The 18,506-nt window shown below is 31.8% G+C and overlaps 1 protein-coding gene across 4 annotated transcripts in view; it reads left to right on the top strand.

The window, feature by feature from the left end:
- Positions 1-17,645, top strand: part of LOC113042588 (gamma-1-syntrophin) — a 42,712-nt gene extending 25,067 nt beyond the window's left edge. For 2 of the 4 annotated variants that reach the window (XM_026201548.1, XM_026201549.1), the window contains 15 exons: positions 198-254; positions 342-399; positions 491-534; positions 1,464-1,505; positions 1,721-1,856; positions 1,940-2,022; positions 3,166-3,296; positions 3,736-3,865; positions 7,329-7,367; positions 7,847-7,963; positions 11,384-11,455; positions 12,635-12,787; positions 14,482-14,574; positions 16,168-16,278; positions 16,609-17,645. In XM_026201548.1, coding sequence (XP_026057333.1) covers positions 198-254; positions 342-399; positions 491-534; positions 1,464-1,505; positions 1,721-1,856; positions 1,940-2,022; positions 3,166-3,296; positions 3,736-3,865; positions 7,329-7,367; positions 7,847-7,963; positions 11,384-11,455; positions 12,635-12,787; positions 14,482-14,574; positions 16,168-16,278; positions 16,609-16,782 — 1,440 coding nt within the window. In that variant the 3' untranslated portion in view covers positions 16,783-17,645. Of the gene's footprint in view, positions 1-197; positions 255-341; positions 400-490; positions 535-1,463; positions 1,506-1,720; positions 1,857-1,939; positions 2,023-3,165; positions 3,297-3,735; positions 3,866-7,328; positions 7,368-7,846; positions 7,964-11,383; positions 11,456-12,634; positions 12,788-14,481; positions 14,982-16,167; positions 16,279-16,608 lie in introns of those variants that run through there. The other 2 variants (XM_026201550.1, XM_026201552.1) reach the window with 2 other exon arrangements.
- Positions 17,646-18,506: the final 861 nt, after the last annotated feature.

Raw genomic sequence — 18,506 nt, 5'->3', positions numbered from 1 at the left:
TAATTAAGTTACTGGCATTGTTGGCATGGTGCCGTTTCCCCCTGGGAAATCTACATGAAAAGGAGGCAATTAAAATGAATTAAGGACCTTCTCAGTTTCATAAACCAAATTGAAATGAAAAGTAAACTACCTGTCTTCCTCAACACACAGACCCTGTATGGCATGAAAGTGACGAGTTTCCTTTGATTCCTTAACAGGAAAGAACAGTAACGATCCGTCGGCAGACAATCGGAGGGTTTGGGTTGAGCATCAAGGTGATGGCGCAGTTTCTCGCAGCTTTCACTCAGTTCTCACATTTCTCGCAAGACTTTGAAAGTCTTTGTTTTATCATTTTTTCATAGGGTGGTGCCGAACACAAGATCCCTGTTGTTATATCTAAAATATCAAAAGAACAGAAGGGTAGGCTGTTTATTTACTCTCTCTTCTCTCCTGCTCAGAAATAAGTTGTTTATTGGTTTATTACTTTTGTTTTTTTTTCTTTCGTTTGCAGCTGAGCTTTCCGGACTTCTGTTTATTGGAGATGGAATTCTCCAGGTATGCTTAGATACATAAATGGGTCATAAGTACAAGATCATTTCAGTGTTAGGGACGCTTTAAAACTCCAACGGCGTCTTAATGTAATTCACTCAGTTCCAGCCAGCAGATGTTTAGGGAGCGTCTTTCTTTTGATGGAAATTTGAGTTGTTATTTTGGAGCATATTCATATTCTGTCTGTATATTCCAATTATATGTTCAATCTGAATTATCTGTGTATTTTTCACGAAGGGCGTGTTTTAGAAGTGGGAATACTTCAAAATATGCTTGCATTGATTGTCAGCTTTATTTAACATATAGACTTTCCTTAATATGAATATTAAATATGAATCTGTTATTCAATATGTTATTAAATTCAAAATTAATCCGAGCTCCAATTCTGATCTGATTCGGATCTTTGTTGAATGCACTTACAACTAGTAATTTTTTATTATTAAAACATTTATAGATTACTGTTCAAATGTTTATGGTCTGCAATAAAAAAAGAAGAAGTTTATTTAGAAATAATTTGATCAAAAGATAAAGCAAAACATTTTTAATGTTACAAAAGGTTACAAATAAATATACAAAAATATGAAGCGGCGCAACTGTTCTCAACACTGATAATAAGAAATATTAGAATGCATTTATCAGAAGCATATTAGAATGATTTTTGAAGGATAATGTGACATTTATGAAAGTTCAGCGTTCAATCACAGGAATAAATTACATTCTAAAATATATTCAAATAGAAAACTTTGTAAATTTTTTTTAATAATATTTCATAATGTTGCTATTTTTACTGTATTTTTGAAATAAATGCAGCCTTGGTGAACATCAGAGGCTTGCTGAGCCCAACTTTTGAACAGTACTGTATATCAGGATCTATTCATAACTCCCTCTTATTACACTTTTACTAATTTGTATTCTTTTACTAATGTTGTCATTAGATAAACGGCATTAACGTGAGGAGTTATCGTCATGAAGAAGTGGTATGTTTCATCTTTTCTGGATAATATTTCAGTTCAATCAATGCTGCTTTTACAAAGCAATGAACAGGTTTATAACATTTATCCCTGTCGTCAGTCTTTTAACAGAAGTGTGTCAGTAATTTTGACTCACCCTTTAAAAGCTTGACTAATTGCAACAAAACGGTTGACACATCTATTCTAATAAATGAATAAGCAAGCATATTTATTGCTCTCAGGTGCAGGTTCTGCGAAATGCAGGTGAGGAAGTGACTCTGACCGTGTCTTTCCTGAAGAGGACGCCTGCATTTCTGAAGCTGCCGCTGTGTGAGGACTGCTTATGTACGTCTGGGATTGGACACGCTATATTCACCGGTTAATATAGAACCTAAAGTGTCAAAGTCTCTTAAATTGAAATTTATAATGAAATAACTTATCCGTTTATTTTATTTCTTTAGGTATACCAAGTGACCAGAGCAGTGGAACATCGTCTCCACTGTGTGACAGCGGCCTACATCTGAACTACCATCCCAACAACACAGTAAACATCAGACAAGAATCTATCTATCTGTCTGACGATCTATCTGTCTGTCTGACGATCTATCTGTCTGTCTTTCTGTCGATCTGTCTGTCTGTCTGTCTGTTGATCTGTCTGTCTATCTGTCTGTCTATCTGTCTGTCTGTCAATCTGTCTGTCGATCTGTCTGTCTGTCTGTCTGACGATCTGTCTGTCTGTCTGTCTGTGTGTCAATCTATCTGTCTGTCTGATGGTCTATCTGAAAGTCTGTCTGTTTGTCTGTCTGTCTGTTTGTCTGTCGATCTGTCTGTCTGTCTGTCTGTCAATCTGTCTGTCTATCTGTCTGTCTGTCAATCTATCTGTCTGTCTGTCGATCTGTCTGTCGATCTGTCTGTCTGTCTGTTTGTCTGTCGATCTGTCTGTCTGTCTGTCTGTCAATCTGTCTGTCTATCTGTTTGTCTGTCAATCTCGTCTGTCTGTCTGTCTGACGATCTGTCTGTCTGTCTGTCTGTGTGTCTGTCTGTCTGTCTGTCTGTCTGTGTGTCAATCTATCTGTCTGTCTGACGATCTGTCTGTCTGTCTGTTTGTCTGTCGATCTGTCTGTCTGTCAATCTATCTGTTGTCTGTCTGTCTGTCTGTCTGTCTTTGTGTTGGTCAGTCTGTCTGATGGAGAGTCGATCTGTCTGTCTGTCAATCTATCTGTTGTCTGTCTGTCTGTCTGTCTGTCTTTGTGTTGGTCAGTCTGTCTGATGGAGAGTCGATCTGTCTGTCTGTCAATCTATCTGTCTGTCTGTCGATCTGTCTGTCTGTCAATCTATCTGTCTGTCTGTCTGTATGTCTGTTTGTCGATCTGTCTGTCTATCTGTCTGTCTGTCAATCTATCCGTCTATCTGTCTGTTTGTCTGTCTGTCTGTCGATCTGTCTGTCTATCTGTCTGTCTGTCAATCTATCTGTCTGTCTGTCTGTCTGTCTGACGATCTGTCTGTCTGTCTGTGTGTTGGTCAGTCTGTCTGATGGATAGTCGGTCTGTCGGTCTGTCTATCTGTCCGTCTGTCGATCTGTCTGTCTGTCAATCAATCTGTCGGTCGGTCTGTTGGTCTCTCTTTCTGTCTGTCTGTACGTCCATCTATCTCTCATCTTAATCTCTAATCTCTATGTATGTGGCAGGACACATTGTCTTGCTCATCTTGGCCGATGTCTCCGGGGTTGCGCTGGGAGAAGAGATGGGTGGATCTTCGTCTCATACCTCTCTTGCATGCACGTCTGTCCCAGTACGTCCCAGGTTCTGACGTTTGCAGGTGAGCTGAACAGGAACCACACAATAAATGTCTCTGTTTTGTCTTTGGCTTTGAAAACACTTACAGTTGTTTGTAGAGTTGCTTTGCCTAATATGATGTATTTTGCTCTTGCTTTCATCTAGTAATTCTGTTTGTATTCTAGTCACACAGGATTTTCCTTGATTAGTATTTTAGGGGTTATATTAATTCAAAGCCATTCCCGAATGAACCACATTAGACCTTTAATACCAAATGCATACTTTGATGAGGTTAAGCTATTTGAAATGAGACCTTTTGTGGAACGTAATTGAAATCTCTTAAATTGGATTGAATCAAATCAATCTGTTTTTTAAATTGCTTCGAATTAAAGTGAGTTGAAAAAGGAGAATTAGACCTTAGTTAGCTACTTTTTGCATTTTGTGGAATGTCTCCTGAGTGCGCATATTTTTAATTTCTCCAGGCAAAATGCCTTTCAAGTTATTGCTGTGGATGGGGTGTGCAGCGGGGTAATTCAGTGCCCCAGTACTGATGAATGCACCGAATGGCTGCAAGCAATAGCTTCAAACATTTCTGCCCTCACCAAGCACAACGTGAGTACCAATGCAGTTTCAGCATGGTTTAACTGTGGCAATTTAACAACCAAAGTCAATTCTTACACAAACGCTGATGGCTTAGATTGTAAGAACTAAAAATGTAACCTCTATGTCTTATAATGTGACTACCCAATGTATAGAGGGGTCCAAAAATCTGAAATCACACTGGAACTGTGAGATTCATTTCTTTTTCAACCTGGAGAAAATTTAATGTTTCAGATTTTGAAGAACCTAAAACATAAAACATGTTAAATTATTCATGATGTTTTATGTTACCATTCAGAAAGTTTTGGTCGGTAAGATTTTTGAATGTTTTTAAAGAAGTCTCCTATGGTCACCAAGGCTGCATTTATTTAATAAAAAGTACAGTAAAAAACGCAATAATGTGAAATATTATTACTATTTCAAAGAATTATTTTATATTTGAATATTTTTTTTAATATTATTTATTTATTTGATGCAAAGATGGATTTTCAGCATCATTCCTCCAGTCTTCAGTGTCACATGATCCTTCAGAAATCATTCTAATATGCTGATTTACTGTTCAAGAAACATTTCTTTTCATTATTAATGTGGTAAAAAGTTGTTCTGATTAAAATGTTTGTGGAAATAGTGATACGTTTTCTTTTTTTCAGGATTCTTTGATGAATAGAATTGATAATTTATCAATATAATGCATCCTTGAAAAAAAAGGAAAAAAGAAAATCCTACTGACCCCAAACTTTTTAACAGTAGTGCATGTGTATATTTATATATACATTTATTAAATTATACCTAAAGACCACCGTTGGCTTTATTTAGTCTTTTCAATAATAAAAAATACAAATATTATTAGCATTTATCAAATTAATTCATACATTTAATTGTGTCTTCCTTCATTTCCATTAGTTTCCTTTTGATTTTGTGTCTTTTTGCACAATATAAAAATTAACTGATATAATTCAAGTTGAACTGAACACTGAAGCCCTGGTTTAATGATTAGCGCCCATCATCAGACATATTCAGCGTGAATCATGACATTTCTTGCTTTTGTTCCCCCTCATTTCCTTTCCTCTTTCCACCATTGTTTTTCTATGAGTTCCTTGATAAATACAACCTAAAACACCAGGTGTTGTGGTTTGTTTGGACCAGATGATCTCTGTGCAACTGTGTCAAGGCAACATTCGCAGATTTATAGTGCATTATTGTCTCTGGAGAGAGTGTACCGAACCAATTTGTGCGATAAACTACATTTATGCTCAGTGATGGAGAAGACAGTAAATTATTTGTCATAAATGTTCATTTTCACCACGCAGGTCTTGTGTTGTAATCCCCTCAATGCAGTAGATTAAGGCATTAAAATGGCATTTCCCACACAATGAAGGATTTCACTCTTAATTACCGATAGAGTACAGCGTGTGCTTCATGGCCCAGATCATTCGCTTTTGAGCGAACCCCTACAAAAATCCTCCATCCTCCATCTAGCCTTGTTTTATTTTGAGTGTGTTTAGCATTTCCCAGAAGAATCCTCTCAAGGTAGATGGTATGTTTGCTCCTTGTGAACTGTAATAGTGTACTGTAGCTTTTGCTTTGGATTATCCTGCAAAGGGATCATCTGGATGAGCTTTCAGTGCATTTTCTGCAAGGAAAATAGACCTTATTCCACATTCAAATGGAGCTATTAGAGTCATTTGTGAGGCGGCAGTTACTGGCCAGGGTTACGTGGGTAATGAAGCTAGTGAGAATGTTAATCTTGAATAAAGCTTCGCAGCAGGAGCGATTCTCCTGTGCTCTGGATGAACAGTAGCTCCTCTGTTAGTCTGAAACACACAAGATGCATGACGTTCTTTTATCTGCTAGTTGAATAATTGGGCTGAGACACGCTAAAGGTCATTCGGTGATCACCAGAGCGCTTTATTTTATATCTGGGAAGCAGATTGCCCTATTCGCTGGCCTTTTGTATGGATATATGATTGAGATGTCTAGGAAATCAGTTTTGTGTCAGGAAGCTGAGGTTGATTGAAAAGGAATAATGAAACCGTATCTGTAACGTCGTACAGTTTTGTGGATTTTTTTTTGTTCCCTAAAGTGCATTTATACTTTAAGTTAGTGTTTCCTGCACTGAATATTCTTAAAATACAGTAAATTACAATGCTTCTCATTTGTAGGTCACTCTGGAAAAAAAAAATCTGCTGAATGAATAAATGTAAAAAAAGAAAATCCCCCAAAAGTCATGGGCCTGCTTTATAGTGTACAGATCACGTTTTAATATATTATAAATGTATGTTAATATGAAGGCAAAAATATACATATTAAGTATAATATATAGAAATGTTTAAATATATTTATTTAGAAAATATATTTTATATTTACATTATATTTCAATACATATTTAAACAATATTTTCTATTAATAAACAAATATTATTGTTTAAAAACTAATCTATTACTTACAGTGCACACATCCTCTTTAAATCTATATTATTATCAGTATAGCTCTAAAATATATTTAATAGTATATAAATATTAAATATAATATATAGAAATATTTTAACTATTTATTTCACAAATAATTTTATTATTCAATATAATATACATTTTACATGTTTTATTTAAAAAAAACTTATTTAATTATAGTGCACACATTATCTTTAAGTATTCTAAATATATATTCTAATCATAAATGTAAAATATATTTAAAGGTATATGAATATTAAATATAATATCTATAAATATTTCAATTATCTATTTAAAAGTACATGTTTCATATTGTATATTTATATTTCATAATGCAATATATTCTTGTAAAATATATGCATATTTAAAAAAAAACTAATCTAATTATAGTGCACACATCATAAAAAAAAAAAAAAAAAAAAAATATATATATATATATATATATATATATATAAGATTTTATAAAATATTGTATATATAATATGAAATAAAAAAAATAATATATACATTATTTTCTAAATGTCAGTATTTTTTAATAAATATAATATCTAGAAATATTTCAATTATCTATTTAAAAGTACATTTTTTATATTTTATTTTTATATTTCATAATGCAATATATACTTGTAAAATATATGCATATTTTAAAAAACAAATCTAATTATAGTGCACACATCATTTTTAAATATATATATATATATATATATTTCTTTTACATTTTATAAAATACTGACATTTAGAAAATAATATATATATTATTTACTTTTATTTTATATTCTGTGTGTGTGTAAGTGTAATAAATAATATATACATTATTTTATAAATTTCAGTATTTTATAAAATGTAAAAAATATATATATATATATATAAAATATGTTAATTCTTTTAGTGAACACATAAACTTTAAATATGTATTAGGTGTATACATTCATTATAAAATATTTCCTTTTTTGATTATATGATATATTTGAATGTGCATTTTTTGTAGAAACACATTCAAAAGTCTCTTTATGGTTCTATTGCAGGTGAAGAAGATCAACAGAAACTTTCCAGTAAACCAACAGGTAAGGGAACCGAATCAGACTTGTTGAGAAGGTGTGAACTGGGCCTTGAAAGAGTGACAAAAAGCCTGCAGAGATCCAGCTAAAGCCCTGATAGAGCGAGAGACTTGTCCAGCACACTTGAATGAAGCACACTACAATGATGTTTTCTGTCAGAGCCGCTATTCTTCATGCGCTGTGACGCATGTGCCCTGCAGAAAGCCAAGAGTCAAGTTCACAGGGCATCGAGACGCTGTGCTCCTCAAAACCGTTTGACACACACAAACTGACAGATACTTGGTCACAGCGTCCAGTTTTAGTCTGTGACCTCCCAATGCTGACATTTTAAACGATCAAGATCCGAATTAGGCTTAATTTTTAACTAGTGTTGAATGGAGAAGAGCGTTTCTTTCTGGAAACTCTGTGCAGAGTAATTACTTGGAACATCTTAGTCCTTCTATAACCTATTTGACACTTTCTTTTTATGTCTTTCTGTCATTTAGATTATATTTATGGGCTGGGTGGATGAGAAGGAACAAGATTCTGTTCAGGACCGAATGTACACACCAAAGTTTCTTGCCTTGAGGGGTTCGTCTCTCTTCAAATTCTCTGCACCTCCAGTGAGTTCTTCTGCATGATTTACTGCATCAGGAGCCTTTCAGTTTCAGTAGCTGACTTTTATATGATTTTATATTTAGCATACACACGCAATATTTATTCTACTTGGGGCAACTTTGGCTGAAAAAAGAAACTGCTACAATTATGAAAGCACATCAAACTCTTGTTGAAACTTTTCTTGAGTGCAGTTCATTGCACTGAAGAATTGTTAAAGAAATAGTTGACCCAAAAAATGCATATTTCCTCACTCGTTTAAAACTTTTAAGCAGTTTTTAGTGTAAAACTAAAGATTTAGACCTGAATTTGTGTTTTCTTTACACAAATCTAGCTCTCAAGTCATATCAATTATGTTATGGAGTTTTTTGTTATATTTGAAGCAAATATGAACATTGTTAACTTTTTAGAATTATTCATAAAATAAAAATGTTACATCTAAAATTATGATAATAATAATAAAAATCTTCTTTGATGTTCCATGAAAATATATCTATTAAAAATAATTTTGTTAACTGAAATTAAGATGCAATTGAATAAAATATATAGATTAGAGAGAATTAGACTTTAAAACATTTTTGAACTTTTAAAAAACTTTAATTAGAAATTATAAATGTTGCCTTGGCAACAAAATTAAATAAAATGTATTAAAATTAAATTGAAGTTGAAGTATATTTTCTAAATAAATACATTTAAACAAAATTATTGAAATAAGTATTAAAATCACTCAATTACTGAAATAAATTTTTTAAACATTAATATGAAAAAATACAATAAAAATTACAAAAGAATATAACACAATTACAGAAACTAAAATTAATATGAAAACTGAAAATACAAAAATAAAATCGAATTTAAAGTATTAAAAAATTTATAGTATGCAAATAATGCTAATAAAGCTACACAAAATTACAAAAGCATGTAACAAAATTACAAAAACTAAAATTATTATGAAAACTGAAATTTTAAAAATTAAAGCTAGTTTAAAGTATTAAAGATACTTCAATATTATGCAAATAATGCTAAAACAAATATGAAAAACAACACAAAATTAAAAAGCATGTAACAAAATTGCAAAAACTAAAATTATAATGAAAACTGAAGAAAAAAAAATGCTAATTTAAAATATAAAACATAAAATATTTTAATGGTATGTAAATAATACTAAAATAGCTCTGCATGGTACAGTATGGGTTTGGAATTACTCCTTCAAATAATTCCCCATTTTCACCCCCAAGCAGCTGGCATCCACATGATTTGCTCCAATTGCTATCGACTTTATGAAATCCATTAATCTGTTCAGCTGTCCACAGGCTAAATCACCTAACCTGATGCTCTAACACCTCCATTTAATAAAGCCTAATCTCCGTACACATCAGCAATTAAACACCTTCATCATAATTCTAGGAAATGATTTAGAATGAAACATGAATGATAATCTGGGAAGTGTCTCATTAAAGGTAAACCTCTCCTAATATTGAGGTTGATAGCATTGATAACGCTGGTTTTTAACTCTCAGTCTCCCCCCGTGTTTCATGTCAGATGGTACGCTCCTGATGAAATGAGGAATTGCTGTAGTTGGTGCTTCTAGATGTTGCCACTTAATTAATTTATCTTGAAGAGATCGAGACATCAAAGAGCTTCATCCAATCTGCCATTAATCGTAATTTGATTGTGGAGTGGGAGGAAGATCAAAAGTTTGGATGTGGAAACCTATAATGGCATACGCAGATGCAAAATTACATTGGAGAGAACTTATGACACTCAGCAGTTTGTCCAAAGACTCTCTCAGGTTATTTCAGCTCGTTCAGATGTTCTCCTCTTGCGCCAGTAAACACTTGACATGCTGTCTTGCGGGAAGGACTACGTAGTAAATTGGATTATTTTTAGCAAATTTTGACATGAAAGCAGTTCAGGTGAACAAAGCCAAGTTTTGGTTAATCTGGTAAGGCCCCCGAAACGATATTGTTTTGTATGTCTGTTGCTGTTCAGAACCTGTTACTTTCAAAATCTGAGACATTTCTGAGTAACAAAGGACATTCAAGCAGACCAAATATAGAATGACTTGATTTTTGCAACTGTGAGTGGATTGTGAAAAGTGTCTCTGTGTGACACATGTGGTTGGAGGAGTTGAAAAATAAAAGGGCCTTTATGAAAAAGAAAGTCATTTCAGATTTCATTTTGATGAACGATTATGGAGACCATCATATTTTTCTTAGCAATAACTTCAGTGATTAATCATACACAATTAGAACAGTACCGTGTGAATAAAGTTACATTTTATTGTTTTATTACATTTATTTAGTAATTTATTTAAAACTATCCAATAATAATTATACATTTTTTTTTCTTTATTATAATTTCTTATAATTATTTATTTTTCATAATTTATTAATATTTTCTGTTTTATTTATTTTGTATTTTTTTTGTAATATCATTAAAAACTTCTTTTTTTTTATTCTTTGGAGTAACACGCAGTAAGGCCAGAAACAAAGAAAAGTATCATTTTATTATTATTATTATTATTATTATTGTTATTATTATTATTATTTTTGTGTTCACTTATTAAATGTATTCAAATAATTTGTTTATTTGTAATGTTTATATTATTTTTATAATATTTTTTTTTCTTGGAATAATTTTTTCACATGCTTTGATGAATCATACACAATAGAAGCGTGTTTAAAAAGTAAAAAAATAAATTATTATTATAACATTAATTCATTAAATATATTTTAAGTATTTATTCATCAAAATATTTTAATTATTATTATACAATTAATTTATTTTTCATAAAGTACAAAGGGTTATTAATAATTGTAGTATTAGTATTGCTATTATTATTGCATTTACATTTATATATTAAATTAATTAAAAAGGTATCCAAATATTTCTTTTTAGAATTTTTTATAATGTTTTATTATTATCCTATTAATAAAAATATTTATGATAATAATGGCTAGGTTGGTTAATGCACTACTTCCAAACGCCATATATTACCTTTTTATTATGTTTTGTTCAATGCATCAAGAAGATATTTAGATTTGTGTGTGTGTGTGTGTGTGCGTGTGTGTGTGTGTGTGCACGTTTACTCAAGCAGTGAGTTCTTGACTGGTATTCTGACATTTAAAACTCTGCTCTGAGCCACTTGGGTCTGAAGAAAACACTCCTGAGTCTCTGTTCCGTCATGATCCATCTTCACTGGCCTTTGGGCATCAGAGGTTACTGCAGATGCTCAGCGTGAGTCGCTCTCGTACACAGGATCTCAGGGGGTTTTCCCTCTTTCGTCGGCGAGCAGAACGTTGTTTACTTCATGTAGCATTTGAATGATCCCTCGAGGGCCGCAGTGAGAGCGAGTGACCCTGAGCTAATCTGAATAACACACTGTCTGTGACGACTGACTGTGACAGCCATCTAAACTCCTCTAGGTCACCACCTGGGACTGGACCAGAGCCGAGAAGAGCTTCACCGACTACGAGATCATGTTCAAGATCCTGAAGGTATGAGCTCAAGTACTTGTATCAAGCCTTACAAATAAATAGTGTGAAGCTATCCGATATTAAGTTGGTGATAAATCAGTGTCCCCCTACAGGTATGTATTCTGTGCTTACTTATTGAGTAATGATTAGAATTACATTTAATTTAAAACCCATTTAATTTCTAGTTTAAAACCCATTTATAATTGCAATTTGTAGATATAAAACTGAAGAAAATTTAAAAAAGTATATTTAATATTCTTCTTTTCGTATTCACTAATACAGTTTTATAACTATAATTATGTAATTCTCAAAAAATATTGTTTGTCTGATTCACAGTGTTTTGACTTTAGCTATTTTTCTGCCATATAAAGGCAGATGTAATTCTTAGCTAAATATTATTCTTATTTGCATTTAACATCCCATATGCATACACGTCATTTCAGAAAAAAATTTAAAATTTAAAATTAAATATATATTTTGTATAAAATATTTATATATTGCACTTATGCTTAACTTGGGAAAATAAAATCAGTAAAAAAATAAAATAATATTAATGATTAGATATGGACTATAAAATCATTATAAGACTAAACAACTCACACTTTATATATTGTCAAAAGTTTAGAAACATGATTTTTAAATGTTTTAATGAAGTCTCTTGTGCTCATCAAGGCTTTATTTAATAAAGAATACAGTAAAAACATTAATATTATAATGAGCCAATCCATAAAATCATACATATGTGTTGCAACATTATTTCAACTCAATGCATTTTTGAAGGAAACACGTTGATCACAAACGCATTATGAAAACACACTTTGTTTGCAGATATTAATATAATCTAATCCTCTGTTGGACCAGTGCTTACACCTCATTTCAGAAAATTAAATATATTATAAAATATTTATATATTGCACTAATGCTTCACTTAGGAAAATAAAATCAGTAAAAAAAAAAAAAAAAAAAAATATTAATGATTAGATATGGACTATAAAATCATTATTAGACTAAACAACTAACACTTTATATATTGTCAAAAGTTTAGAAACATGATTTTTAAACGTTTTAATGAAGTCTCTTGTGCTCACCAAGGCGTTATTTAATGAAGAATACAGTAAAAACGGTAATATTATAATGAGCCAATCCATAAAATCATACATCTGTGTTGTAACATTATTTCAACTCAATGCATTCTTTTAGGACATTGAGCTGGTGGACAAGCGGAAGCACTGCTTCAGCGTTCAGACGGACTCGGGTGAGGACATCTTCTTCAGCGTGGAGCTGGAGTGTGAGCTGCTTCTGTGGGAGAAAGCCTTTCAGATGGCCACCTTCTTCGAAGTGGAGCGAATACAGGTACTGAAGCAGAGTTAGTGCGATCCAGCTCCAGTTTAACTGCTCAGACAGACTAAATCAAACTCTGTAAGTGAAATGAGATGACATGAGGGACTGTCAGCGGCGATGTTACGTCTCGCTTGTCTTCTTGGCATGATCAACAAACCCAGCAGAGCTGAGATCAGATCCAGGCGAATAAAACTGCACCTGCCAGACAGTGTTGGCCTCCATCTGAACAACACAAACGCTGAGCGATTGAGGCTGTGCCAAATAGAGATTAAATCTGACTTGTTATTCACTACTTGAAGGAAACACGTTGATCACAAACGCATTATGAAAACACACTTTGTTTGCAGATATTAATATAATCTAATCCTCTGTTGGACCTGATGAATTGAGTTTCTTCAGCTACAGCCACTTTTATGAGCCAGCTGTTGCTTTTTTTATATATATATATGATCACATTTTCAGATGTTTTACACTTTTTCAGATGTTATTTATTAATAGCAAGCTTTCAAACATAAATAGATGTGTGTGTGTGTGTGTGTGTATATATATATATATATATATATATATATATATATATATATATATATATATATATATATATATATATATATATATATATAGTTGGTAAAATCTATGAAAATGGAAATGAAAAAAAAACAAAAACAAAAAAACAATGAAAATCCATAGTACAAATATGAATTTTGTAAACTAAAATAATCATTTCAGATAGTGAAACGAACGTCGGTCATTACCTTTTTTTTGTCCAAATCTTTTGATGAAAATATTGTTAATTTAGGAACATAAAATGTTAGTTGTTAAATAAGCCTTAGCAAAACAAAGAGGTAATTTATTTTCCAAGAAAAAATGTAATAAAAAATTGTTACTTGAAATAAATGAAAAATAAAATAAAATAAAATAAAATAAAATTAAATTAAATTAAATTAAATTAAATTAAATTAAAAACTTGGTAGCATTTTACATTACAGTCCTATTAAATAATCTGTTAATTTTTTTAATGTTAACAAATGTAACCTTATTAGAGTGTTACAAATACTTATTCACCTAATCATTTAATTTAACTTGATGTACAAAAATAACAAAAATAAAAAAGGAATAAGAAAAAACTAAATAGACATATTTTAAAAAATGAATAAAAATGACAAAAACACAACAGAATTACTAAAACTCGAAATAAAATTACCATGAAATTGGAGAATATAAAAATAAAATAAAATATAAAAAATTAACAAAAATTATGAAGGTACAACAATATTAAATTAACACTGATGTGTGAAAAATGTCTTTTGACAGAGTTTTTGTTCTTACTGGATCAAAATTGGCCATAGTTGTAGAAATAGCCGTAGATTCATGTATGACGTTTATTTAAAATATTATACAGTATGTAAGTACAGCATGCACTTTTGCATTGAAGCAAATCTATTTTCCAAATTCTAGCAAAAAAGATATATGGACAATTTCCTGCAACTGTTTCAGATTCATGGAAAACAAGAGTTGCACAAATAAAATCGCTGCCAAGTTGTCCCACTAAACCAAACTAATGCGGCAAAACCTCGTGCCAAAATTTCGCTTCTGTTTATTTTTCTCCCAAAACAATTATGTACGACACTTATCGTGCTAATTAAACATTTAAGAGATGGAAGAGATGTCTGTGTCTGATTAACAGTGCCAAGTGTCTCTCGTTTCAGTGTAAAACATACGCTTGCATCATGGACAGTCATCTCATGGGACTCACCATCGATTTCAGCATGGGCTTCGTCTGCTTCGATGCTGCCACAAAGGTGAAGCATGCATCCTTCAGTCTTAATGTAACTGAAGTAAAGGTAAAATGCATGATCACAGCTTATTCAAATCTTATTCATTAGAGCTACTCGTTTGCTACGTGCTTTGTATTTATATCACAACAAATATTTATAGAATCTCCTCTTCTTTCTTAATGACACTCTTCATCTGTCAACTCTATGTTATGTAAACGTATATAAACATTTGTTTTATTTGAGTGTAGTTGTTTAAAGTGTTCTGTTTTGTTTGATGATATTATTACTCTATTGAAGGAACAAACCACGTTTTGTGAGTTGAGTTTTACCGTTTTTGAATCCATTGATCTGATCTCCGGGTCTGGAGGTAGCACTTTTAGCTTAGCTTAGCATAGATCATTGAATCTGATTAGACCGTTAGCATCCCGCTAAAAAATGACTAAAGAGTTTTGATATTTTTCCTATTTAAGACTTGACTCTTCTGTAGTCACATCCTATACTAAGATCGACGGAAAATGAAAAGCTGCAAAAATTGTACATTTTTTTTCACAAAAAAAAAAAAAAAAAAAAAAAAAAATTCAAACAATTTTATTTTTAAGTGGGGTGTTCCTTTAAGATACTGTAACTCTGGTTGTAATAACCAACTTGCCACTGGCTATATTCACAGTAATAATATTTAAAAGTAATAAAAAAAGTAAAATTTTTATAAAAACAACGTGTAGAAATAACCCTCTACAAGTGTGACAAAAGTGGTTTTGGTGTGTAAAAAAAAAAAAAAAAGTTGTACATCAAAAATTTATTTTGAATGACAATGTCATATAACAGAGAATTAAATTAGAAAATTTGATATTTACAAAAATATTTTGTTTGAACCCATTAAATTGATCAAATGTGACAGTAAAACTAAACTAAGAAAAACTTTTAAGCAGCACAACTGTTTTCAACATTGATTATGATAATAAATGACCATATTAGAATGATTTATGAAAGTTCAGCTTTACATCACAGAAATAAATTATATATTCACATCGAAAACACATTTTAAATTCGAATGATGTTTCACAATATTACTGTAACTTTTATCAAATCTTTATCTTGCTGAGCATTTTCAAAAATAAAAAAAATAAATAACTAAATAAACTGACTTTTTTTACTAATAAATGTAACATTTCTTTGTTAAAAACCCATTGGGAAGAACATGAGAACACGAATGCTTGTTTTCTCTCCTAACAACCTGTACCCCAAACTTCAGCATCCGATATCAGTTATCTACTAATATTATGTTGTTGTTTTTTGCTCCAGAAATTCATATTAACAGCCAGATAAAAACATGAGGAATAAAATAACAAATATGAGAAGACTTGATGCTTTTGTGTGAGATATGGCCTGTGCTGTTTGTCTGAAATATACGAAATAATTAAAAGCTAAGAAATTCCATTAACAAAGGAGTCAAACGAGTTGCAATAAACGACAGCTTAATGGGTATGAAATATTATTATTCAATGCAAATACTTGTTAAATATGAATAGTAATTGTCCACAGTTCTCTGGTTAATTTAAGACACTTTTCATATCTATAGAGTTATTAATATGCATAATATTTAAACCTCCATTATAGGCTGTGCTGTGGAGATATAAATTCTCTCAGCTGAAAGGATCATCAGATGACGGCAAGAGTAAAATCAAGTTCCTGTTCCAGAATCCAGACACAAAACTTATTGAAGCAAAGGTAAGTTTTGCTCTTGTTATAGGTTTTATAAAGTCTATCTATGAAAAAGAAAGCTGTTTCTCACTCTTAAGCATTTCAATAAACCTGAAGCAGGTATACTCGTATCATCAGCATATCAGACACTTTCCAAAAAACATCAGAATCTTGCCAGAGCAAAAGAAACAGCTGAAGGAAGCAGATAAAAATAAAGCGTGATGATATGAATTTCCTGTTTGATTATTTTCCCCGTAGGAGGTAAACGCAAGCACTTTCACGCACCGAGTTTGATTTGATTTCTGCTTGAGGCTTCCACCTTTCTTCACGATTGTGTTTTCTCCCTGATGTTTCCAGGAGCTGGAGTTCTCCAACCTCTTCGCGGTCCTCCACTGCATCCACGCTTTCTTCGCCGCCAAAGTGGCTTGTCTGGATCCCATGTTCGTGAGCAGCCGAAACACCACCATGGTGTCGGCCACTTCCACCTTAACCGCCCCGTCACAGATCTCCAAGCTCAAATACACCAGCTGACAGACTCCAGCGACCTATCTTCTCCTTGCAGACTTTGAGAACGTAGGATGAGAGGAACCAGCACTGATGAACGAGTGGACATCCACTTTAAAACAAACAATTCAAGTATGTGAGATTGAAAACCTGGCTATATCCTCCAGACGGGAATCAGACTCAAATTTGAACGTGCGCTGGATGAATTTAAAACATTTTAGCATCATTCATCCAGCTGATAATCTTTGAGCTGTGGTTGCCAGGTCATTCGAAAAATGGACTCTTTCCTTTTGATATTGCGGTGTATCTGTTTGCATTCAAATGATATTAACACTTCTTGGTGTGTACTTTTAGAACATTATTTAATCTGGTTATTGACTGGAATGGACCTGTTGTGAAAGTGCATCATCTTCTAGCGCTGCGTTTTCTCAAACAGTTAACAAAAACAAAACCAGCCATCTTAAATATACACTGACACAAAAACAAACTTCTGAATGTTTGATAGCTATTCAATATTTGGCAGCGCAGAAGGTGTTGTTTTGGTCCAGAATGTTTTTAATTCACTTAAATTGAACATCAGTTTTTAAATCAGTTGAAAAACTATTTAAATGGCGCCCCGTCTGACTGCCTAGAGAAACAGACTGGAGAATGTGGGACTTATTTTCATATTCCTATTTTGATACTTTAATAAAGGATGAATCACGGAGGTGAAGATGAACTGGAATTTTATGACGTGACTGTATGATGCACATTTTAACTTTCTCAAGGGAACGACAAGCTAATCAATGAAGTGATTATCTTTTTTTTTTGGCCATTATCTAAGATACATATATTAGTGTATAAGTAGTCAAAATATGTCACTCTTTTAACCTGATAAAGTCAACATGAAATGAAAACAGACCCTATTTACTGAAAATTAGTGCTGTCAAATGATTAATTGCGATTAATCGCATCCAAAATAAAAGTTTCTGTGTGTACATAATATATAATACAAAAATTCATAAACGCTGCAACAACTAAATTAAGTAAAAGTTTTAGTTAACATAATATGTGTGTGTACTGTGTATATTTATTATGTATAAATAAATACACACACATACAGTATATATTTTGAAACTATTTACATGTATACATTTATATTCCTATATTTAAATCTATAAACTTTTTTCTGAAATATACAAATGCATGTGTGTATTTATATATACACAATAAATATATACAGTACACACACATATTATGTTAACTGAAACTTTAACTTAATTTAGTTGTTGCAGCGTTTATGAATTTTTGTTAATATTAAAAAAAGGTAAAATATATTTTACAGCGTCCTTATATTTACTATGAAAAAAAAGCATAATTACATGCAACTAACCCCAAACCAAACCCTCATCCCAACACTAACCATTACATACAAGTACATGTAGTTTATTAACATGAATCAGTATTAAATGTATAATTACACTGCAACAAGGACACCTTAAAATTGTGTAACCAAAAAAACAACTGTTCATGTCAGCTGAGGTTCATCAAATAATATTAACTTTGATTTGAATAATGAATTAGTAAATGTTGAAATTAACATTTATTAAGGTTGCTTTAGAATTGTTTGTCACTGTTTATTCAGATTAACTTATGGAAACTTATTGTAAAATGTTGCCATTTAAATTAATGTGTCTGTTCATTTTTTTTGGTAGTTTCATCTAGACTGTGTGGGCTGTTAGTTCAATTATTTAGATGTTTTAGGTAACTGC

Source organism: Carassius auratus, chromosome 24 (assembly GCF_003368295.1).
Source record: "Carassius auratus strain Wakin chromosome 24, ASM336829v1, whole genome shotgun sequence".
Taxonomy (NCBI): Eukaryota; Metazoa; Chordata; class Actinopteri; order Cypriniformes; family Cyprinidae; genus Carassius; species Carassius auratus.
The sequence above is the reverse complement of the archived record's forward strand: the minus strand, read 5'-3'. Positions and strand labels throughout refer to the sequence as shown.